The sequence below is a fragment of the Acomys minous genome, assembly GCF_964271855.1.
Source record: "Acomys minous genome assembly, chromosome: 4".
Taxonomy (NCBI): domain Eukaryota; kingdom Metazoa; phylum Chordata; class Mammalia; order Rodentia; family Muridae; genus Acomys; species Acomys minous.
The window spans coordinates 127,593,795-127,619,230 of record NC_140486.1 but is presented as its reverse complement, the minus strand read 5'-3'; the positions used below and the strand labels follow the sequence as shown (position 1 = coordinate 127,619,230).

The window sequence follows — 25,436 nt, the reverse complement described above, 5'->3', positions numbered from 1 at the left end:
TTGCTTCTGTTGGTGCCAGCCATCCTGGTCATTCCTGCTGTAGCTGCATCACTCCAGTGTCGGCCTCTACTGAATCTCAGCCTTTCTCTCTGTGTGCCCACGGTGTCACATAACCTCCGAGTGTGCATCTCTCTTCCCTTTGCTTCTGAGGATCTCAGCCACGGTAGACCGAGTTCACCAACCTCCAACAGAGCTCCATCCTAACTTGATTGCACCATCGGGACCCCTTTTCCTGAACAAGGTTACAATCAGTGCTATTGGAGTAAGGACTTGAACAATATCTTCCTCACAGGTCACAGGGTCACAGGCCCACTCATGACACTTCAGTAGGGCGGAGACATTAAACTGTGCACCAGCCCATGCCCTCATGGGACCTGATCTGAGACCCAGCACATGACAAGCACAGAATCAGTGGCCTGTGTTGTCTGTTCCTATTTGACTGCTCCTCTTGGTGGCACTTTGTTTGCAGCGACTTTTGCCCTACCCTCCCAATGCCCCTCCCCCACAGTAGACAGCCTGAGTAACATGCTAGGGACCTCTATTATTTCTGCCTTTTGATATGGGCTCTGTGCTATAGTGCCCCTGACCCCAGTGGGGTTTGTGGCATTGAATGATCCTTTTGTCAAGCCTGAGTTGTATTGGGAAGACTATCGATCCTCCTCTGTGTCTTCAGGCCTAACCTCGGCCGCGCCTCCTCGGAAGATGACCGGGCACCCCAGTCAGCTGCCACACCAGAGTCCTAGTGTCACCTTGTCTCTCCCTTCTCTCTGCCTCCATGGAGCTAAGACTCCCAAGATCTCACTACTTTGGTGGTTGGGTAGCAGAACTCTGCCTTAGGGCCTTCCCTCCAGTAAGCTCTGCACAAAGGAGGTTGGCCAAGAAGCATTCTTTCAATAGTAAACATGTCTGCTTCAGTTTAGGAAAATATCCACCCTCCCTCCCTTGGTTTTTTTTGTTGTTGTTGTTGTTGACAGTGAGGTAATTTACCAATCCCTATTTGGAGAAAATATTAAACAAAAAAGTCCCAGCAGACTTAAAGAAGCCAATAGTTATAGCTAAGAAAACAAAAATAGCTAATAGATTTATAATGAAGGGAGAATGGAAATTCAGACAACCAGAAAAACAAAACTGTTTTTATTTATTTGTTTACTTATGTGCCATGGTGCATGTGTGGAGGTCAGAAGGCAAAACCTGGGGGCAGGGTGTCAGTTTTCTCCTACCACGAGTGTTCTGGGCCTTGAACTTGTCAGACCCAGTGGTAAGCACATTTACCCACCAAGCCATTTCCGCAGTCCCTGAAGAGTCTGATAGAAGAGAAAGTACAAGGTGTGTGTGTGTGTGTGTGTGTGTGTGTGTGTGTGTGTGTGTTGGGGGACCGAAGGGAGGGAGAAGAGTTACTGTCATGTTTATGTGTTCTTCAGAATTACTTTTTACACTAGTTCAGGAGGCTTTCCCCTGTCTTTCAAAGTGTTGGTAGATTGACCAAGGGGAGCTTTTGGTGAAGTGGTCAGTATAGCAGGCCTTCCTCAGCATCCTCCCATCCTCCACCAAGCGCTCATGGTTGCCTCTGGGATCCTCACTGTCACCTGAGAGTTAAATCTTCTTGAGCAGTTTTAACATATAAGGACAAATGAGGTCCTTTGATGACACTGGCAGCTGGCAATGTTGTCCTGCAAGCGACACACGTCATTCCCGCTTTTAGTTCTGTTACAAAGAGAGACCCTGGACTTGCCCCAGATGACCCCCATTCGCCACTTACTGTGTTTGTTTAGCAGCTTTCAGCTACTAAGCAGCATTCTCAGCTCCTGGGGTGTTCTTCCTTGAGAAGCATCTCCTTACTCATTGCATGATGTCATGGATGAGCGGACGGAAAGCCTGATGCGCCACGGGGCTTCTGGATCAGCCAGCTGCCTTGGGTCTCAGTAATACCGTTACATCAGGTTTGGAGAGGCCTGCGTTCAGAAGGAGCCTTCTGGCCTAGGGCTGTAAAGCAGTGTCACTGTAGCAGAGGGATGCAGGATGCAGAAACGTCACAGGTGACCTTAAGGGAGGCTGTGCAGGCCAAGGCCAAGCCCTGTGGGCCTCACGTCCTGCTTGGGTTAGCGGAAGCATTTGGAAGCAGTGGGCTCCAGCAGGGTTTTAGGGTGGAGCATGGCTCAGTCTTTGTATTTTGGAAGAGAGTGGACACTGGGACAGAATGGAGAGAGAGCTGTTTAGGATGCTATAGCAAGACCTACGAAAACAACCTACGCAATGGCGTTTCTGACAATGGCAGGCCTCCACAGTCAGGAGATGCCATGGAGGGCATGGCCGCCTGTTAGACACCTGGAAAACAGCACCTTCCACTCAGAGCACCTTCCACAGTGCCCAGTGCCCAGAGCATGAGCTTGGCATTATTTAGACACAAGTGCTGGCCTGTCATTTAGCAGCGAGGTGGCTGTGGACAAGTGGCTCGATGGCCCGAACTTTTAAGCATCTGTAGCTGTAAAGTAGAGATGCCAGTGGCCCCCTTCTGAGACTGTTGCTCTGTCTCTGTGGGCTAAAGCTTTGCTCTGAGTGATGCGATGATAGAAATTTGCTCCTGTAACTCCATGATGTGGGATAGTAAAGCCAGTGTTAGCTTGGTGACAATGACATTTTATGTCTCCTGTGTGGCTGTGCGAACAAAGAGTGCTGGAAGGAACCCAGAGCCAAGACTGCCTTCTTAAAGCTGTACCCACTGCTTTCTCGGTGTCCCTAGCTTCTCAAAGACAGCCGGTTGTCTAGTACCAAGACAGTAGCTGTCACCTCGCTGGCTGGATGTGCAAAAGCAGGAAGTGTCCATCTTTACATCAGATGGGGAGCAGGGAGGAAGATTGACCACTGTGTGCTCTTGAGGTCACATGCTCCGACCGCCTACATCCAGAAGAAGTGGCTCTTAAATGTTTTTCTGGACCTACAAGGTTATTAATCAACATACTTTTTTTTGTTTGTTTGTTTGTTTTTGTTTTTTGTTTTTTGAGACAGGGTTTCTCTATGTATCCTAGGCTGTCCTGGACTCACTTTTGTAGACCAGGCTGGCCTCGAACTCACAGCGATCCACCCACCTCTGCCTCCCGAGTGCTGGGATTAAAGGCTTGCACCACCACGCTCGGCTAATCAACATACTTTTAACATGCTGCAGTGGCCCATCTGACTTTTGGGGGCTGGTCTTAGAGTGCACATAAAACAAGTTCCCTGCAGGAGTCGTGAGAGGTGCCCACTGGCTCTGCTAGGCCAAGGCCTGTGGAGTTCTCTGTTTATGTGTTGAGAAAGCTGCTAGTGAGCAGTGTAGCCCTGGGGTGGGGCGGACACTATTATAGCTGCAGGGTGCCTTGTGGCCAGGTCATTGTGCCAGGTCACCACTGCCCTCATGTGCCCTGAAGATGCTCTAGGGCACAGGCGTGTGACCACACTCGTCCATCATTCTGTGACCGTCTCTCCATCAGTACTGGGTCTGTGCCTGTCTGGATTTTGTGCAGAAGAAAGTTTATACGGGGGTGGGGTGGGGGGGCGGTGGGAAGGCTTAGACGCTACTCTATACTTTTGCTTAAATGTTTAAAAAGGCTTTTGACGTGTTTGGACATAGCTCGTGTGGGTTCTATCATAAAAGGCCCCAGAAGGGAATTATGCCAAGGAATAGGTTCTATGCTTCAAGTTTTATAGGCGTGGATGTTAAACATGCCTCTTCCAGCGGCCACCCAGGAGTGTAACGTGATATCTCATCCTCGCCTCTAAGGATGTAACTAACACTGGCACTACTGTTCTGGGCCATGCTTAAGAGTGGCTATGTAAATTTTTCTAGAATAGGATCCTGAATTCTCAGCTACATTCTCTTTTTAAATTGGGATGCTGTGTTTGATACCCGTGCTGTGTTCTTGGGCCCTGGCGTTACGCCTCTCTACCACGGAGGAAGCCTGAAATGAACCCTGTCAAAATTAGAACCCCAGTGACTCAGTGCAGAACCAGGCTTATGAGCAAAACTGCGTGATGTGGTGGAAGTAAGATTGGCACCGTGCCCCGTGCCAGGGCACACGCTCGCATTGCCAGTAGGAGTTATTTGTCGTTCATCATGAAAGACTAGGTTAAAATAGAAAGACCCAGAGCTGGGCAGGCAGCTCATGGAGCTCACTGACCTGGGCATAGTGTTTAAGATCCACTTGGACCAGAAACTGGAGGAAAAGTGAGCTCGGTAGCGCCTTGAGTGGAGGCTGTTCACAAATGCCTAAGCTGAAGGCAAGGGGAGGGGGCAATGGAGCTCACCGACTGCTCTGCAGCATCCTGGCGGCAGAAGCAGAGGGCATCAGTCTGGGGGAGAAACGAGCTGGTGAAGGCGACAGAGTGACTATGGGGCAAGATTTTTTAAAAGCATTGTCACACGTGCTAAGTGAGAGCATTAAACAGCTGGTATGCAAATTAAACAATAACATGCGTGCATATCATGGCTACTTACAGAAAAACAATCACCTGGACACTTGGTGACCCCTCAAACATCTTGAGAAGTTTGCTTACTTGGTATTTTAGTTTCTGCACGCTGGTTGCATGTGGCCTGAGAGAACTGATCCGTTTTCAGTGTAATGTCTAAGTTTTATAGTTGTCTTTAGCAGTTGTGAATTGTCTTCGTGTTGGTTTGGAGGAAAGAATGAGAAAGGGCTGGCTTAACTCTTTGTCTCAGAGAAAGAAAAGCCTAAGAGAGGACTAGGGTAGCCCTCTATCTCCGAGGTTGGCACCCGTGGTCGGGGGCGGCAGAGGTGTCTCCGTAGTTCAGAGCACTTAAGAGGACCCAGGTCTCTAGCACCCACATGGTGGCTTGCACCCGTCTGTAACTCCAGTTCCAAAGGCTCCAAGGCCCCCTCTGGCCTCCACAGGTACCAGGCTTACGTCACGTTCATATGCTGCACATCTATAGACGCCGGGACAGCATGATGGCACGTTTAAAAAAACAAAAAACTAAATGTAATTTTTATTTTGCAGGCACTTAGAGTGCTTCCAGGGTTCTTGTGGTAACCATTGAACAGAATTTCCTTGCTAATGCCTCAACTGCTAATCCCAGGAGAATGACCCTGAAAATGTGCTCACAGATAGAGCTGGAAATGATGTTGAAAAAGACCCACCACCAGCGCATGCTGGCACCGACACTGGGTGTGCAGCCGTCTCTGAAAACGTGGAGAGGCTCAGAGGTTACCATAGGGAGGCATAAGCACAGTGCCGGGGAGTCCCAAATCAGGTGGGCAGACAGCTACCTCAGCGTTTGCCTCTTCTGAGCTTCTGGAAAGAGAGGGTGGCCTGCGGCTAAGATCTGGGCCTGAGTTCCAGCCCCAATTCCAACTTTTACTGCTGACTTCAACAGAAGCCCAGGAAGCCTCAAGAGTGAGAGTAGGCTGAATAGGCCTAATGTATAAGCAGTCAGTGGGGTTTCCTGGCCGAGCATGCGTGTTTCAGAAAGACGTCGCTACGCACGCTTGTAATCGGGTTTCAGGGGCACAACTTGGGAAGGATGATCTTCATAAAAGGGCAGTCACTAAAAAAAAAAAAAAAAAAAAAAAAAAAAGTCAGGTTCTGGACTAATCCCATTTAAGAGCCTGTGGTCTTTTGTTTGTTTTCCTTTCTTTTCTAACCCAGTTATTTTTCTTTGGTTCAGTTGTAAAGGCCAAACTCTTTCGGAGATTTGTTTTCCTTATTTTTATTTACATGTGTGTATGTATGTACATATGTATGCCACATGTATATATGCCTGTGGAGGCCAGACTAGTGTGAGAGCCCCTGCAGCTGGAGTTACAAGCACTTGTGAGCCACCCACCCACCCACAAGTGCTGGGAACAGAACCAAACCCTAGAGCCATGTGCAGGCTTAACAGCTAAGCCGTTTCTATAGCCCCTAAAGCCATTAAAAAAAAAAAAAGGAGGAAGTCATTATTTAAAATAAAGCTATTGACAGTTGGAATTAGAGATTTTTAGCCTAATTGAAGCCTTAAAAGTGAACTTGCTGCATTTCTCAGGATGCAAAAGAAGACGTAAGACTTCTGGGCTGGGGACAAAGGATTTTATCCCTCAGGAGACCCCAGGCAGCTGCCCCTCTATTCCACACCCAGGAAGTGTGGCCTGGTGGGCCCTGGTGAATGCTGTCTGCAGAGGGCTGGTGTCTCAGCTGACTCAGCCTGTCCTTTGCAAAGGGACGGTGCATAGCTCCATCTTTCTAGGCTTATGCAAAAATTCCCGAGAAATGGTCCACGTGAAGATGGCCATAGCCCTAGGTTCATGGCACACACGGCAGAGCGTGTGAGCCCTGCACAGACAGTGCCGTTCAATGTAAGAACATCTGGGGGTGACTTGTGAGTTGTGACTTATACAAAGCCATCTCACAGCATATTATCTGGCAATGATTTTTAAATTTGTTTGTTTTCGAGACAGGGTTTCTCTGTGTAGCCTTGGCTGTTCTGGAACTCAATTTGCAGACCAGGCTGGCCTCAAACTCATAGAGACTCACTTGCCTCTGCCTCCAGAGGGCTTGGATTACAGGGATATGCCACCACTGCCCAGCGTATTTTGTTTTTGTTTTGTTTTTTATTTCTAAAGTTTGTTGATCTTATTTCCAAGTATTACCATTGCTGATACTTGTACCTGCTTCCAATCAATCATCTTTATAAAGCAATGCTAATGTGAGTTCTCAGAGCTGTTGTGAGTTTGGAAGCCGTAGATGATTCAGCCCTTGGCCTTGTCTTTGTAACCTGAGGACAAGGAACCAGCCTAGGGATTCCTATGGGGATGGTGTCACATCACACATTTTCACCTCTCTGTACCTCTGTAACCACACCCACCTAGGATCCCAGGAGGATGTATACCTGAGGTTACCTTCCCCACTTCTCTGCCTTGGGTTTTCTCCTGTTGTCTGTTTCCATGCCATCTTCAGCTGTCTGAGGTGAAGCCGGGGAGTATTTGTGGTAAGGGAGCTGTTCAGGCTTGGCGTTTACAGGGAGCGTTTACAGGTGGAGCACATCTGAAAGTCTCTCTAAACTCCCTTTCTCTTTGATGCAGTCTGCAGTCCAGCATCAAAGGGGCCCCCTGGTGTGAGCTGCCCAGCCCTTCACTACTGCAGGGGGCTGCAGGGGGCGGGGGTGGTTAGTCACTGTAGGCGTGGCCACGTTAACTATTTGGCCTGCCTAAGGCACAGGTGCTATGGTTGCTTCTCAGCCCCAGTCTGGGGTTAGGGGGCAGCTTCATAAATCCCTTCATTCCACCAAAGGGCTTGTTGGAAATCACACAAGTAACAGACAGGGAGGTTCTAAAACCCAGATGCTAAGCTTGCAGTCACTCTTTTTGATTTGCTGGCTGCTGGTACATTTGAGATGAAAATAGCCACACCGGTACAAACGCTAGTGTTTACTCTTTGACTCTCTTCTCTAGAAGCCTCTTTCCGACATGTTTGCTACTCTTTATGAAAGTCTGATAGTAGGGGCAGCTGTCCCTTCTTCCAAAAACACATCAAGGACACGCATATTCCTCCTGCTTACTTTCCCTGCAACTGACCTTGTCCCAGAAAATCATCCTGAACCAGTGCATCCCTGATCTTCCAGAACATCCCTCGGGGCTCCAGGTTAACTTGACCCATTTGTGACAGATTACAACTATTTTTAATGTCTAAACCTCCCATCTAAAGGCAAACCCTCATCCTCCTTGGGAGCATACGTTCCTGCACAGAACAGGACGTGCTGCTGGATGCTGCACGGCGAGTTATGGCGCACAGCTTTCACATGACTATCCTGGGTTGGGTTAGCATGAAGACTAAGGATTATCATGCACACAGTGGGATGGCAGCTTTCTCCGCATAGTGGGTGCCTGTGCTTTGGCATACAGTACTGGGGTGGGGTCTCTTGAGGGGGTTTTGGCTTTCCTGGAGGTTGTAGTGGTGTATGGCCCTCACCATGTTTCTGCTGTAGAGCAGGCTGAGAGCTTTGTCTTAGCTAGGCGTGAAAGAAGGACATCACCTGCCCAAGGCGGTGAGTTCAAGTTCGTGTGCAGGTGGATTTTCACCAATACTGAGGGATAGAAGCAAACTTCTCCAAGAGAAAGAAACCATTTGGAGCCTTTGCAAGGGAGGAAGGGGAGCAAAATTAAGAGGGTCTCTGTCACGTTAGACAGTGATACTCTACTTCTCCAGCATACAGGTGTTGTTAGCTTTTAACATCTGTGGCATGGTCAGACAGTCTGAGTTTCTTCTTCTTCTTCTTCTTCTTCTTCTTCTTCTTCTTCTTCTTCTTCTTCTTCCTCTTCTTCTTCTTCTTCTTCTTCTTCTTCTTCTTCTTCCTCCTCTTCTTCTTCTTCTTCTTCTTCTTCTTCTTCTTCTTCTTCTTCTTCCTCTTCTTCTTCTTCTTTCGAGACAAGGTTTCTCTGTGTAGCCTTGGCTGTCCTGGACTGTTTTGTAGACCAGGCTGGCCTCCAACTCAACAGTGATCTGCCTGCCTCTGCCTCCTGAGTGCTGGGATTAAAGACGTGCCCCACCACGCCCAGCCTGAGTATCTTTTTAAAGTCTTAAATATTCAGTGGATGTGTTCGTACCTCAGAGACCCCCTTCTACACACGAAGGTGGCTGGCTTTCACCCATTTCTAATGGCTGTAGTTGTCTAGTGTCCAGTGCTCTAATGATTTAACGTTAACAGGGCACAAAGGAGGCACTGCTGACTCCCTAGTAACAGTGAGGAACAGAATCCGCACCATGGAGTAACCAGCTACCAAGTCCTGCAGTAGAAGTCCTAGGGAGCCTCAGAAACAAGGACAAGTTAACCTATACTCTACAAATGCCACTAAAATCAGGAAGAAAGAAAGAAAGAAAGAGAGCAAGTCCAGCAGCCTTTCTGAAAGAGTGGGCTGGCGCTCATAATGCGAAAGTAAAAAATGTTCCAATGTAGTTCAAACCTTTTTGAGCACAAATGGAAAATTCCATGCCCAAAACTATTTTGTGTTCAAAATTATTTTTAAAATGGCCTGTAAATACACCTTCAGCCTATGTGTGTAATGCATACATGAATTTTGTATTCAGATTTTGGTCCTTCAAGATATTTCATTTTATACATGCTAATATTTGAATATCTGGGAGAAGGAAACAACCCTGAATATGAAGTGTTCATATACTTCAGATCCTAAGCATTTTGGAAAAAGAATATTCTAATTGCTACGGGGTACCACAGACCACCTCGGCGAACTTTCTAACCTTTGCCCTCAGATGTCCAGGAGTCTAGACTGCCATAGCCTTCTCTAGTGGTGGACTTTACTTTCTATTGTTTTCAAAGGAAAGGTTAAGGTGTCTCTGCTGGGTCTGTATCTATCGCCATAGTAACGAACGCTGACTTTGCATTGATGACTCATGTCCTGAAGGGCTCTTCTCAGGGGAAAGGCCCCGAAATACATGACTAGAAAAGAATGCAAAAGTAGAAGAAGTGGCTGGAGGCAGGAGGTCTGTGGGGAGACAAGGAGAGACTATTTCTGCCCACTGACCCTGGGTCGGAAGCCTTGAGGAAGTCTGGATACTGCAGAGAGGGCCTGGGACAGGAAGGAGATGCAAGTCTTTGCATGACCTGGGTCTTTCCGCAGACTCTCGTCCAGCGCAAACACACAGGAGTGTTTCCAGCAGCATGGACATAGAGGAGGCCGGCTGTGTCTCTGAGGGTTTTCCGGTCTCTTCTGAGGGGATGGCCCGATCGAGTTTTCTAAGTCTTGAAAGGTGATGCCATTTTGCTGTGGTGATAAGCCATGCTCATCCTGTTGACTGGGGTGAATCTTCCCTCAACTGACTTCCGAAGTGTGCATTTGACTACAACAAGGGTTTGAGATGCCAGCTTGCCCAGCCTGCTCGCTTTCCACGTGTAGAAGATAAAAGCAACCAAGCTGCCTTTGGTGAGAGTTTGTGGCAGTGTCTCACAAAGCTTGCCGTAGGCTTCCCTTCTCAGCATGGCGAGGGGTACCACTGAGAAGTTTTGTTTTTGTTTTTTCTCCACTTACCCAACTGGCATGGCTCACCTTATATTTCCCCAGGAAAAATAATCCCACGTTTTCTTGTTCTGTAGATAATTTATAGAATGTTCCTTCAGCCATAGGATTTGGGGGTGATCTGAAGACAATGGGTAAATCTTTCAGGTAGACCATGTGTCTGGTGTTTTAAGTCATACGACTTGGTAAATCTATACAAATGTGGTTGGCATAAAGCTATGGCCTTTGGTTCTGCTGAGGCTTCCTGAGACCCTGCCCATGCTAACGCATGTTTAGGTCATCCGGTGTCTGTGATCAGACAGTAGATAACAAAGGTCTATACGCTTTGCTGACACTGGGGGAACCAGATAACAGGTTTTCAAACTAGAGTTGAGTGAGAATAGACTACACCAACCTTGTGAAAACTCCCTAGCGTCTGGGGCAGCCTTCTTTCACTGCCATGGACCGTGAGGGGAAAGAGAGAGAAGCCGGTGAGCGCTGGGATGTTGGGGGGGAGTAGACAACTGTTAACCGTTTTTTAAATTGTCCATTGAGATCATTTGCAGGAGCCTAGCTGCTGAGTGTCCACAAGTTCACGCTGTGCTCAAAGCAGAACACAATTTTGCAGCGCTGTCAATCAGCATCTTTCCCCAGGCTCAGTGTATCCTGTTCTAAGCCCTGGGCAGGTTTCTAGCCGTATGGCAGAGTCGGATTAAGGAGGTGTCCGGAAGGAATCCCACAGATTTCAGACAGTTTGGGCTGGAACCCTGGCTTTTTGCAGTTGAAGCGCTGCTTACATTGCCTGCATACCATATACTAGAACTTTCCCTCCACCATTGATTCAGGGCGAGAGAGCGCTTTCCCAAAGGGCACTCTGAAAACCTTCCCGTAGAACAACTGAAGAGCTTTCATTTGTTATCAGTAGCACAACGGCCTCAGGAGAAGAAAACATTTCAAAAGGCAGAGTGCCATAATGAGGCCCTTATTTGAGGGCGAGCTGCCTGCCCTAGCAGGGGACCTTTGGAAAGGCTTGTAATTGGCACGCATTTCTAGAGAAAGTGCAATGGTCATGAATGGCTGATTGTTGTGAAAACAGGCCTTCGGTTTCTACCGTATCTCAGGAAACATTAGACGTTGGCCTGTGCTGACTGGAGCTCGAAGGAGGTGGAATATAAGACTGGCACACAGGAGCGACTGACAGGAAAGTGCCTGGCTTGGGACTCTAGGTCTCTTCAGAGATTCACAGAGCATGCAGTCTTAGGGCCTTGGGGCCTCTAGGGCGGAGCTGTTGCTGTGCTGTGTAAGGAGTGCAGAGCCCCATCTTGCCCTCCTTGGAGTCCCCTAAATAGCCAAGTCACAGCATCATACAGTCGTATACCCTTCTGGGATGCAGGCTGACCTCACCTGCTCATCCTGATCTGGAGTGCTGTCAGCACAGAGGTAGCGGTCCTCCAGGGCCTTGTCCACCTCTGGAGTTCCCGCCTGTGAGGGGCTGTGGGAGACCTGGGCTTCCAAGGGACCAGGTCCAGTGCAGCTGTGGGGCAGCAGCTGCTCTCTGTGTCTACTGTCTGCCTCCTGTTGTCAGGAGGTGTCTCGACTCTGAAGTGTGTGGCTCTGATGGAGTAAGTGACTGGACACGAGAAGCCACAGTCCTTGGTACTGTCATCTGTTCTTTTCCTGATAGCCCACGTAAAATCAAACAATCTGAGTTAATCCAGGGGTTAAGGGGAGCACACATTGGAAGTGTGCTAGGAAGAGAAGGTGTGACCCACACTTTCCCCATTTTAGATCCCAGTTTTCTTACTTCTAGGCTTTCCAATTCCTCTTCTGTGCCTGCCAATTTCTTCTTCCGGTATTTCCATGAGACAGTGTTGTGTGTGCATGTGTGTGTGCATGCATGTGCGAGTATATGCATGTATACCTGTAAGACAACATTATAAGACTCGCCAGAAAGTGTTTTCTGTAATGTAAAACCTGTGCCTCCAACAAATCTTAAGATAACTCTATGAAGTATTTCTTCCACTAGTTTTTTTTTTTTTTTTTAGTAAATTTTAGGAATACCTTTTCATGAATAGAGGAGAAATGATTTGTTTAGAAAGAAACCATATCCACAGTAGTTACCAGAGTAGACAGACTTGAAGTATTAGGAGGTGCAAGGAGATACAAATTATAAAAAGTATATTACTATTTTTTTTTCAAAGGCCATCAGAGAAACCCTCCCCTAAAGCTTTGCTCTGTTTAAAAGCCGCCTTCACAACGTTTATAAACAGCATGAGTCCGCTTGAGTGTGTATTTTACAGATTGAAAACAGAGCTGGCTAATCTTAGCTGTGTGGCCATAAAAGGAGAGAAAGCAGAATGTATAGCTTTGTCCAATGGACAGGCAGTAAATCCTGATGATCCATCGTGACACCCCAAAGTCAGCCGTGGCACCCATAGGGGAGTTGTGTGTGTGCCTTTCAGACTCTTGAAATAGACTAACCTGGATGTAAGGCAGAAACCCGGAAATGATCAGCAAGGTTGGAAAGAAAGGAGTTGGTTAAAATGCCCAAGAGAGAGGCAGAGCCATGGAAGGGCTATGTGGAGCAGATGAAGGCAGGCTGGCTAGGGCTCTCCAATGGGGCCACCCCAGACTTGAATCCCCACAAAGCTGATTAGCTTGGACAGCGTCAGCCTTCTCAGGAGACTCCCCTTTGGTACTTAGGGTGGACAGTGGGGAGAGAGCATTGTTGCTACTTGCATACTAAGGGTTTGATGTATCCTGTAAGTGGCATGTGAAATCGTTGCTTGTGACGGCTCTCGTCTGTACTCAGCAGCATCATGCCAGCTGTGGGCTACTTACCTCCCTCCGTGATGGAAGCAATGCCTTGCTCGTGTGGGAGAGTTTTACTGCTAAAATCTCTCCTCCGAGTATGAGCAGGCAGTAACAGTAAGACGTTCATTGGGAAGATGTTGTGTGAACTGTGAGGTACTGCTTGGGCTTGGAATCATCCAGAAAGAGCATCCAGAAACCTGCAGAGTTGAAATTTTATCTTCCAAGTATACATTCCCACGCAGGATGGAAAACACTTTTCTGAACATCAAGTTTCTCCTAGAGAGGAGGGCTAGGGTGACTAATGCTCTTTTCTGTGCTTATAAAAAGATTATTAGCTCTTAAAAATTTCTTTTTCCCTCTTTTTATTTTTTCTTTTTTTTTTTCTTATTTTCCTTATTTATCTATTTATTTATTTATTTATTTAATTTATTTTTTGAGACAAGGTTTCTCTGTGTAGTCCTGGCAATCCTAGAACTTGCTCTGCTCCAGGCTGGCCTCGGGACTCAAAGATCCACCTGCCTCTGCCTCCCAAGCGCTGAGATTAAAGCTGTGCGCCACCACTGCCTGGCAACTAGCACTTAAAATTTTAACCTAGAAAGGGCATAGTTGCTTTAGCCTAGGTTTTGCTTGTTATGGCTGTCACTCACTAAGCACATGGCTACACTTCCTCCCCACAGGGACCCTGTCTCTGAGGTGGCCATTGCTATTGTTTCTGTTTTTGTTTTTTGACACAGTCTGTACCCCTGGCTGTCCTGGAACTCACTACATAGATCAGGATAGCCTTGAACTTACAGTGATTCCCCTGCCTCTACCTCCACTGTGCTGGGATTAAAGGTGTGTGCCCCCACCCACAGAGCCAGTCATTACTGTTATCCCCAACTATAGATAAGGAAATTCCCATCGCGGCTGTGGTGGTTTGAATGAGAAGGACTCCCATAGGCTCACGTATTCGAATACTTAGTCCCCAGTGACGGAACTGTTTGGGAAGGATTAGGAGGTGTGGCCCTGTCAGAGGAGGTGTGTTACTGAGGTGTGCTTTGAGGTTTCAAAAGTCTATGCTTTTTCCCAGTTAGTTCCCTCTGACTGACTTGTGGTTGTTGCCTCAAGCTACCAGCTCTCAGCTACTGCTCCATCGCCATGCCTGCCTGTTTGCCACTGTGCTTCCTGTCCTGGCGACCAAGGGCTGTAGCCCCAATGCACTCTTCTATAAGTTGCCTTGGCCATGGCCTCACCACAGCAGTGGAAGAGCTGCCTATAGATTTGATGTCATTTATAAGGCCCCAAATAAGGCTGTGCACGGAACAGGTAGATCTGCCCCTGTGGAGACATGTTTCAGTGGGCACCTGCTTCTGTCCCGGTCTGTGCGGTTTCTGTCTTGTGAGTTGGTCCACCTTGTTGTAGCCTGAGCAAGGCCCCAGCTGGTGCAGCTACCTGATGCTGCCGGGCTGCTAAAAGCATGCTTTCTGGGCTCCTTTGTGAGGTCATCTCATCAGAGGCTGGTGCCTTGGGTTCCCCCAAGTGGGGTTCCAGCAGGTAATGGTAGCTGAAATCACGGCCCTCCCTCTTGACTGGATGTCTGTCGAGGGGCTGCCTTGGAGACATTTGGTCTGGCAACTGAGCATGCTTTCAAGTTGTGAGATATTTATTCTGCCTCATAAATATAATAGCAGAAACGTTCGTGGTTTGCACTGTCAAGCTGCCTACCCAGAACATTCACTTAAAAAAAGGCACCCGGCCCTGGAGATGATGACACTGCCTTCTTTGATTCTCACCACATAAAGCTTATGTTGTTTGTGTGCCTCAGGAGAACGCCACTCCCAGAGCAAGCCACCTTCCTCATCAAGGCATGATCAGGACAGCCGCAGACAAGCAGGGTTGGCTCTGCCCTCTGCCCATCCTCAGAGCCGAGGGCAGCTATGGTTCTTGAAGGCCTGCTGCTCCCAGGCTGCCTTTTACTGGGCTCAGGGTTGTTCCTAGGCCTCCCGAGGGCTGGCCAGCTCTTCTGAGGTGTCAGAGCTGCCCAGGGGCCTCCGGGGGCCTCTCACACATCCTGCCCCTCCCCTGTAGCCCACTTACTGCCTTAGCCTAATTAAATCACTCATAATTCTCAGGACACGTGGAAGCAAATGGAGAGCAGAGAGAATCATAAAGCTATGGGCCAAGCTCTCCCCACCCCCAGCCGTCACATATCATTTGGGGTGTGCCTGAGTTGATGCTTGGAAGAAAAGACCCAGGCAGCCACTGCCCTGAAACAGGAAGTGCTGCAGATTTGCCCTTAGAGCTGGAATGGCTTTTCTGCATGGGTGCCAGTCAGGCCAGTGTTTGAGTAGCGTGGTGGCTGATTAGTGGAACCAGGCTGTGACTCCAGATAACAGGGATCTTAAGCAGATTTGGGTCAGTAAGTCAGATGGATGCTGCACTTGGTCTGTCTAGTAGGAGAGCCTCTGGATAGGAAGCCGCAAGTCTGGGAAGGCAATCAGAGACTGGGAATTCTGTTTACCAGCCCCAAGTGACCATTAGACTCCGGGTTGCCCTCGGCAAAGATGTGCATGGGAGTCCCAGCCACACAGAGCTAGGTAGTCGAGCCTGGGAGTTCATCCTCCATTTAATTTCCTGTTGATTTTGCATGGTGTGAGGCTCGGGGCCCCTTGGTCCCACCCATCCCTGGTAGGTGGGAAGACAAAGGCTCGTTAATTAGGCTGTTGATTGTTTGATTCCATTATCATTAAAAACAGAAGACTTTTCTGATTTGAAAGAATAATATAGATCATCCTCTACTGAGAGGGTGCTGTGACTTAGAATTCATCAGCTTTGCACTCAGTAGAAGCTGCTCTTGGAATTCTGGGTTCTGATATGTTCCTGGGCCAACGATTTTTGATGCAAGGTATTACCGCGTCTCGTGCCATGCTGGACAGCAGCTCCCAGTCAGCAGCAAGCACCAGCACCCTCCGTGTGCTCAGCTGTACCATTTAGTGAGAAAATGTATTAAGGCATTTTTTTTTAAGTAGAGTATTTTCTATCAGGATGTAATCCCGTTGTGCCTCAGAGAGCATCAATTAATTCAGATTTCTTAAAATGGAATTGGTGAAAGTCTGCAGTCACTCATAATTCTACTACTCATTAACAGATAACTGTTGGAATTTTAATTTTTAATTAATTTGTAAAAGACATGTTTACTTTATTACGTGTATGAGTGTTTGGCGTGCATGCGTGGCTGTGCACCACATGTGTGCCTGGCACACTGCAGCATTAGAAGGCGTCAGGCTGTGTGTGTTCTGCCCTGGCACTTTCATCACTGAGTTCCCAGGGGGCAGGGGTGAATTGCATTCGACAGGTTGGATGTACTTACAGGGGGCCTCTGTCCACTCATGGGCCATGTGGCTTTTGACACAAGGCTGTTGCCCTGCCCCGTCCCTTTCACCTGAAGAGGTTTGGCCAGCGGGAATCAGCTTCTATTACTATATATTTCTTCCGCCCGTTGTGTCTTATTATAATTTCCCTCATTGACTTTGTGGTATTTTTACCTGCCGGTGACAGTTTTCTGACTGACTTTTCCAAATAAGGGTGTGTGCTGTCTGCGGCTGCGATCTTTCAGAACCCTCCAGAATGCCAAGAAGTCACCTTCATAGCTGTGCACAAGGCGCCTTGAGATCGGCAGCCATTCCTAGAATAGTCCCTTGGGCTCCTTGGCTAAAGGAAGGCAAGACAGTTTGGGAATGAGAAAACTTGCCAGTCAGGGGCTCAGAAAAGAAAAGTAAGGAGAAAGAGCCAAAATCTGGGAGACTGAGACTCTGTGAGCCTTGGGCGGCTGCTCTTAAAACAGAGTGGCGAGAGATTTCTAAGCAGGTGTTCCTCTTTTGAGGGTGTCCACATCACCTGGCTTTACAGCGTTGTAGTCAGTGCCCCACTGTAATTCTTCCCCTTCCTGTCTCTCCTCCCTCTCTCATTCAGCTGTGTTAGCTTGGGCCGCTGTAACAAAACGTCCCCAGGCTCGGCAGCACACACTTCATGAGCCTCATATCTGGCAAGGCCTTACCGCAGCCTCGGTGCTGAACACCTACCATGAGCACGGTCGCTGTGCCATCCCACAACCTGACGTCAAAGGGCGCCGTCTCAGACACCTCGGATCAAGCTGTGTTATGAATTTCAGAGTTTTTACTGAAAATAAAGAACTTTTGGCTCCTAAGAAGCATAATGGTTTAGTTACAGAAGTCAAAAAATTTAATGTTTTCTCACCTCATTCTTCAGCATATAAATTCGTATCAGTGTAACTTTGGATTATATTGTGTTAGGATGTTTGATTTTGAAGACTGATTGTTTAAGTTGCTGATTTAAGTTTTATAAAAGGTTTTCTTTTTGGTGAATTTGCTTTAGAGCTAGGATGCAGTTTCCAACTATTTGTGAAATGGCCCTAAATATACTTCTGTTTTTCTTTCTTTTCTTTTTTACTACATATTCATGCCAAGTGGTGTTCTTAGCATTGACAATCACAAAATCAAAATATTGATTAACTATGAAAAATGTTGAAGATGCTTTACATCCTGTGCTGCCAAATATCCAGTGGAGATGGCGTTCATTGTGTAAAAGTAAATAAACGTGCCTCGTTAGTATGCAAATTCCCCTTAATCTCTAATAGAGGGGAAAAAAATCCTATGTGTAGCAGGATTGTTTTTAGATACGTTTCTGCATGACTTATAACTAGTGAGTGTGTGTTTTATTGACTGCAGGTGTTTGAGGTTCCTGTCTTGACTTTCCCACCGGGATGGGCTATTAACTGGAATTAAGAGCTGAAGTGAGCTGTGATGGCCCATGCCTGGAGTTGCAGCACTCAGGAAGGCAGGGGCAGGCGAGGCCAGCCTGGCCTACAGAGTGGGTCCAGGCCAGCCAAGGCCAGTCTGATGTTCTTTCTGTGTGCCAAAAATTAAAAAAAAATAAAATAAAAAAAGAAGCTTTCTAAATAATTAGAGTCTGCAGGCTTCTGGAGCCATCAGCCTGCCTCTGCACCCAACTCCCCACACGGCTCATTTTACAGTGTCCTCATTTTTATTTGATTCCACTTACTAACAATTCACATTTTAAACTTTAGCCTGCCTCTGAAACACTTTGGCAACCACCTTGCCAGTTTTTCTGAAATTGCTTGAAAGAAATGGGCTTAAATAGAAAGTCTTGATAATTGATATCAAAGTCCAGACAGCTGAGCTGGCAAGATGGTTCAGCCGGCACGGTGGCTTTCTGTCAAGGCTGATGGCCTGAGTTCAAGCCCTGGAGCCCACATGGTGGCAACAAGAGAGAACTGACTCCCACAGGTGGTTCTCTGACCTCCACATATGTGCCATGGTGTGCAAATCCCCCAATAAATACGTTAATTAGGAAAAGAAGCCCACACGATGGCATGATTTTGTATTGAGTAAGCACAAAACCACAAAGGCCTTAAGGTGTATTCAGTTGGGATTCACAAACTTTGCTTTTTAAATTATGATGCAGAGTGGGTTTGCAGGCAGTTGACCAGACTGAAAGGGGGTACCCAGTCCCCAGTCCTGCCTTTCACTTACTGTGCTCCCACACTTAGCCTTTCTTTTCACTGTACTTAGAAGACACTTGGATTGCTGGGTCATACTCAGGAATCAGCTGGGCATAAAACATGCCCCACAGACCCCCAGGGGCCGTTCCGTAGAGACCACTGGTACTCCATATTGGACCAGACTCACCTTTGCTGGGAACAGTTATCACTGTTTAGTTAACACTGTGGCCTGCCTCTCTCTGCCTTGAGATCTGCAGTAATACTGAGGTACCTGGCCAGTTTCTTCCATCCTTCCAACCTCACATGTATATGTAATACTTGAAGAACCAAGCTCATTAAAATACCAGCAGTTTGTGGGGTGAGCCCCCCAAAATTGCCGAGTAACTAAACCTGCCTAAGAATTTAGAGGCACCTCCTCCCCTTTTTGCTGTTGTTTTTTGAGTATACATTTTAATTTCCTAGCCTTTTCTCCTAATTTTTTTTTAGATACTGGACTAACCCAGGGTCTTACATACACTGAGCACACGACCGTCTTGTAGCATCCTCAGCCTTTTGTTATTTTCAAACAATGCCATATACAGTAGGTAAAGTGGGGCACCGTAAAAAGCCATCAAAGGGAGGAATAAATGACCGTGATTCCTTCACCTTAAAAATGTTCACCCACATTGTATTCCTTTAGCCACTCTCCTGGATTACACCTCTAATACAAGGACATTTCTTTTTCAATCTAGTTTCAAAATTAGAAAAGGGAACAAAAATCAACTCTAGCTGGCATTTATAGACAGTGCCTCAGCCTGCTCTGCTAGCCTCTGTGATGCCTTTGCTGGTCTTGGCTAACGTGTTCCTCCTGGGTCTCCAGCCTCTTAGAGATAGCTAGACTTGCCATTTCTACGGTAAACATGGTGGCCTGGCACTCGGTGAGGCATCAGGTGGGAACTGGGATGAGCTAATGAACTCAGGGCACTTCCTAAGGTGACATGTGACGAACACAGTGACTCTGGAACAAAGGGATGGAGCTGCACAGGGACAAGGCTGACTTCAAGACAGGCCAAGAGAACCCAGGAGAGAGATGTCAGGAGAATCTAATGGTCTGAGGGATGCAGATGCTGGCCAGCTGGGTCATTTATCCTCCTCCCCGCCTCCACCCCCACCCCCCACCCCCTGCCCCTGCCCCTGTCTGGCCCAATTGCCCGCTCCAGCTTTCCTTAGAATGACTAATGGAACCTCCTCAGACCATGAGATTCCAGCTCCGCAGGGACGCTGCTCTTCCTCCAGTCTATCCCATCCCCATTCATGGTTTATCTTAGAGCCATCCCAGATCCCTGTCTGTCTGTTCAAGGCGCCCCTGGATCCTCTCAGTTACGATTGTGTTTCATACGTACAGGCAGTTTGTTGAGTTTGTTGAGTTTGTTGAGGCTAAGGTCTCCTGCAGCGTCACTAGCTGGCCCTAACGGGATGTATTTCCTGGAGCTCTGCACCCACACAGTCAACCATTGAAAACATTTGAAAGAAAGATTGCATGAGTGTATAGAACACATGAGGCCTTTTCTTATGCCACTCAAACAATATAGTGTAGTAGTATTTATAGTATTTGCATTATATTAGGCGTTGTGAGTAATCTAAAGATGATTCGGAGTATATGGAAGGATGTTCCTGGTTTATATGCAAATGCTACAGCATCTTATTTAGGTACTTAGGTACCCGTGGAGTTTGGTGTCTGCGGGATACAGAAACAGGTCCTGTCCAGAGACTGAGAGGTGACTATGCTGAATTTAGGCAGGTGCATACCCTAGTGAGGGACACAGCCAAGGCCACTTTGTAAGAATAAATTGGAGCAGTAGGAGACCCTTAAGACGTAGCTTTAATGGTGTCAGGTTGTCAATAATATTGCAAGCTGGGTAGTTTTCTCCATAAATTAAAGAGCCTGCCTTTTTTTTTTTAATCTGTCCATTTGTAATACAAGAATTAATTTTAATAGTAGCTTTTTAAAAAGTGTAATTAGGGAATAAGCCAACTCAGGATCTACTTTGTATCTGTTTCCGAAACTTCCTGCACTTGCCTTCTTGCCTTCTCTTACTGTTGGTTAATCCAAGCCACTCTCTTTTTGCATTAAACAGAGGAACTGCAGGAGGCACCCTCAGATACAGTAGTTAAAATGTAAAATATCTTAGCAGTCAGAGACTTACCAAAGGTACAACAAACTCATTTAAATTCTGACTGAGCTTCGGGTTTTTGTTTTGATGTTTGTTCTTGTTTATTGTTTGTTTGTTTTCTCTCAGGAGTAAGAGGTAGCTCCACCAGTAGTAACAAGTTCCAACTGTCGTATGTGACCCCCTCAGTAACAGATTATTACTGTGTCATCTTTTTCAGAGCTCTCTGAAGAGAAGAGGCAGCCGAGAAATATACAAAGAGAAGAAAACCGTTAACCAGGTAAGCTGAGGTTTCACCCCCAAGTTCTACTCCTAACAAGGAGCTCTTGCTCTGATAACCCGCTGGCTCTTTAGGAAAGAAAACAGACTGGCTTTATGTGACACTATAGGAAGCATAGTCCAGGGGTCTGGCCACCCTCCTAGCTGCCAGAAAGTGTTGTGGCTTTCACAGTCATCCACACAGTGAATTAATGCGGCCGCTGGATGGCTGGGTCATTTATAAGCCGTTGTTTTGTCAATGTGTGTGCTTTAAATGTGTAGGCGAACAGTGCTTTATATCAGCTCACTGGAAAGTAGAACATTCTAGCAGGAAAAACTGGGAGAGTTCAGCCCTCTTTTGCATACAGCGGATATGTCCTTCCAGGCTCTCTAGCTTTTTTGAAGTTGCCCTTCTGGATTCCTTTTCTCTTTTTAAGATTGCTTTTAGTAGCAGGTGTTTGAGGAGAACAAAGGTGTTACTGGTTTATCATTTCAGGAGATGCTAAGCAGCAAGTGGTAATTAGAGGTGCAGTGAGTCAGGGTAACTGGAGAGGGCTTCTTGGGCCTGTGTGCACCCTGCCCTGGAAGCCTCCTCTTCATGATTGCCCTGAGCATGTGCTACTTTTCTCGTGCTGTGATGAGCAGCACACTTATGCCTAAGGCAACTTCCGGAAGGAAGAGTTTATTTGGGCTGACAGTTCCATCGCCATCAAGGCAGGGAAGCACGGCAGCAGGCAGGCATGGCTGCTGGAGCCGCAAGCTGAGGGCTCACGTCTTGAGTCACAGGAAGCAGAGAACAAGACGTGGCATGACTGGAGGCCTTCAGTCCCCAGCGATGCAGGCCTTCCAGCAAGGCGACACACCTCCTCATCCTCACCAAGCAGTGTCACCAGTTAGGAACCAGGCGTTTAAATGCAGTAGACCGTGGGGGAACGTCTTACTCAAACTAACACACGCTGGATCCTGCGTCCTCCAGAAGTTCCGTGTCAATTGAGGACACAACACAAGACTAATTTCTCTTCCCACTGGTTCCCCTAAATCTCATTTTTGAATCCACTGATCACAGGGAAATTGAAGGCAACCCAGGGTTTAGAATATGTCTTAGTTCCCTGTCTCCTGCCCAGCGAAGAGCTCTTCCCTCAACGTGCAGTTACACACACACACACACACACACACACACACACACACACACACACACTCGCGCGGTAGCTTCCTGGGTGTATAAAAGCAACCCGTGCCGTGTGGGGTTGCCCCACAGAGCCCACAGGGTGATTGAGAAAGGAGTTTCTGTTCAGCAGAATGGTGGACTGGAACGCCCTGGGAACTGCAGGTCGGCCACCAAAACCCAAAGGAAGCTGGCACCGAGGCGCAAGGTAGGCACACGGGCAGTTGGCTGCTGGGGTGCTGGCTAGATGGCCGACTTGCAAGCCAAAGAATATATACCAGCAGTGATATATCTCTGTTGCTTGACAAGCCTTTCCAGCCTCGCTGGTGACGGTGCTGGTCCCGCCTGTCTGACCCCCACGCTGCGCTCCTGTCTTCTGCCCGTACTTGAAGTAGTTTCCGCTGGAAAGATGGGTTTGCCCGTGCGCTGTCACACTGTGTCTGGAACTGTCTGAGGGCTCTTGAACTCAAGCTTGACACTCCCAAGTTTAGGATTCAACCTAGACCCCCCCCCCCCGCCCCCGGGTCTTGGCAGCAGCGTTTCGAGAAGCCTTTGATTACAAGTCGATAACACAGCTGCCAGCTCTTTGAGCCGAACCTGTCTCGTGAGGAGAGCGCCCTTCCTCAGAACAGACGGAGCTCAGCTTCCCTTGGGTAGAAGGGACCCCTCTCTCACATGGACCTCACAGAGTAGTGGGTCCTGCTTCAGCTGCGGTGACATCAGATGTGGTCTCCTTCCCCTACTTCCTCCATTTCCTGGCTTCTCAAAGTCTCTCTCCCCGTCCCCCTCCTTGCTTTAGTGTTGGTGGCGGGCCTCGTAGTGTGCATGGGTGTCGGTAGGAATGACAGCATGCGTCATCACGCGTCGGAGTGCCTGCTCTTCGTGTAGTTTCTTTTTTCAAGGAAAAGAAGACCGGACGATGATGAGCCTTCAGTTTGGACACTGACCTGCAGACAGCCTGCAGATTGGACCAGTCATTTGGCCAGTTTGTGGAATCGCTGCTGTGACTGTTCTTGGTTTAGGCTTAGGGAGATGATGACCTGTAGGAGGTGGTGGATGGAGGAAGCGCAAGGGTCGGGGTGACTGTAGGGCTCTGTGGGATGTTCTCTGCACACAAGCAGGTGATGCCAAACACTTAGGAGCTTCCTTCTCAGAGCTTTCCCAGGTGCCCCTCCCCCCCATCACTTAGTTCACCTTGGCCCCCAGGAGAGATCGCCCAGAGTCCCCCAACTATGTTCCTGTTTTAAGACAATTGCTTACTGAGCCGAGCAGGACGCTGTCTGCCCTCGGTGACACCAAGGCCTCACATGGGTTACAGCAGGTGGCCCTGCGCTTCTGTGGGTCCAGCCCTCTGGAGTCTCAGGCTAGAGGCCAGCTGAGGATGGATGTCTGTGGTTCAGCAACAGTCTCGTCAGTAGTCTCTGCTAAAAGATTTGTCTGCCTCAGCAGTATCAATGAAGTCATTTAGTCAATGTGGGTGAGATTCTGGTCACCCATTTAAAGGACAGACTAAAGCCCTTCTCTCTCCCAGTTCCTCCTGCATTTAGCCCCCAAGTGAATTCAGTTAGGCAGTACTTACAGTTGGTCCTCACTGATAAGTATCGTAGCTTCCTTTAGACTCCTTTTCTTCCTATGAATGGCAGAGAGCTGTCAGTGTGCATGGATTCTGTGCACATCTTCATCTAACAGGAAGCTGGGAGAATTATTTTCATTGTTCTAGAATGTTCTGAGAAGTCGGGGCTGTTTAAGACTATATGCCAATCGCTGCTGCTCCTCCTCAGACGTTCAACAGACAATGAGGGAATGAAGGAGGGGAGGAATGTGTGAATGAACGAGGGATGGAGCAGGCACGGTTCTGCTAGTGCCAGGCTCAAGCACACCCTTACTACTTGTGTCAAGTCCTGTCTGAGAAAGAAATAGCAACCCCACAATCTGTGAACCCACTTTGCTAGTGGTTAAAAAGAGTAGCCAGACATGGTGGCACATGACTTTAGCCTCAGCTCTCAAGAGGCAGAAACAGGTGGATCTCTGTAAGTTCTAGGCCAGGTTGGTCTATATAGTGAGCTCTCAGACAGCTTGGGCTACACTGAGAAACCCTGTCATGAAAAAACAAAACAAAACAAGGAAAGAACTAGGGCTGGTAGCCTTACTGCTAGTTACTCGTGGAACCTCTTTTTTTTGGGGGGGGGGTCTACCTAACCAAAACTTATCCTTAATGTGAAAATTCTCAGAACTTGAAGATGGTGACATGTATAGATCACTCGCCACAGCTACAAAGGGTGTGTGTTGGGGAAGAGGTCCCAGGGGACAGTGACGGAAGTCTGTCACTCACAGGGGACACTTTGCAGATCATGCTTTCAGCAGTTCAGTTGTCGGTTTCTTGTGAGGCTTCCAGGTCACCCAGCTCTCCCTCCGTGAGTTTATGGTCTGGGAGACTCGGGCAAGGCAGAAGCCGGACAGCACCAAGGAAGCAGTTCCTAGATCTCACCATCAGCCCTGGTGTGGCAGAGAATAGCTGCAGTTCTCTGAGCGCAAGCACTTAATCTATCCTCCCGGACAATGGGACCACAAGTAGCCAGCCGCACACGGGAGGCTGACTGGTTCTGTCACGCAGTTGGCAGGCTGGACAGCAGCAGTTCAGTAATTCTCAGAGCTGGTGTCAGTATTTCTGCCATGCGATGGAAGCCTTTGCGGGCATCACCCCTGACCTTGTCAGTCAAACACAACTGCTTTGTGAAATTCACTGTTCCTATGTACTGAACACAGAGAATAAAACAACTTCCTAAGCCAAGATAGTATAGATCGCTTGAAGGCCGAAAAGGTAGTTGACGTTTATTTATTTATTTATTCATTCATTTGTTTGTTTGTTTGTTTGTTTTTTGAGATAGGGTTTCTCTGTGTAGCCCTGGCTGTCCTGGACTCACTTTGTAGACCAGGCTGGCCTCAAACTCACAGAGATCTGCCTGCCTCTGCCTCCCGAGTGCTGGGATTACAGGTGTGTGCCACCACGTCCAGCAGTACTTGACTTTCTTAACCTCTGCAAGTCAGTAGGGCCATGAGTAGCAGTTCCTGCTTCAGAACCCCTCTGGATTCTTGAGTATTCTGCCGAGAACCACTTCTCAGATTTTCAAACACTTAGCTTCTTTCTTTGTTCTCTGTGTTCAATTTCCTGCCGTGTCACAGCAATTAAAACAGAGGCCCCGGACAAAAGGCTCTAAAGCGGCTCTTGCATGGCAAGGAGCCCAGGTGTCTTTGCTTGCAGTAGCCAAACCGTGCTTGGTATCGCTGTGTGTTCATATGCGGGCCCTCAACTTTGAAAGCTCCTTGATGTCCACCATCGCCTTGTTCTGGCCTCATGTCCTCTTGGGAGTCTTGAGGAAGGAACTGTGCCCAAAGGGAAGATGAATTATTCTGTCTCATGTACCTCAGCCAGTCAGTGGAAACCCTAGGATCTAACCTGGAGCTCTTCAACCTCGCTGTCCCAGTGGAACATTCTGGATAATCAGATGTGTGAGGAGTTTATGGTGGGCACGGGCTGACGATGAGCT

General features: G+C 47.9%; 1 protein-coding gene across 9 annotated transcripts in view; it reads left to right on the top strand.

The window, feature by feature from the left end:
• Positions 1-25,436, top strand: part of MTCL1 (microtubule crosslinking factor 1) — a 110,266-nt gene that overhangs the window by 39,903 nt on the left and 44,927 nt on the right. For 4 of the 9 annotated variants that reach the window (XM_084778132.1, XM_084778128.1, XM_084778133.1 and 1 more), the window contains exon 4: positions 20,686-20,745. In XM_084778132.1, the coding sequence (XP_084634258.1) occupies positions 20,686-20,745 (60 nt within the window). Of the gene's footprint in view, positions 1-20,685; positions 20,746-22,018; positions 22,097-25,436 lie in introns of all 9 variants that reach the window. The other 5 variants (XM_084778134.1, XM_084778129.1, XM_084778131.1 and 2 more) reach the window with 2 other exon arrangements.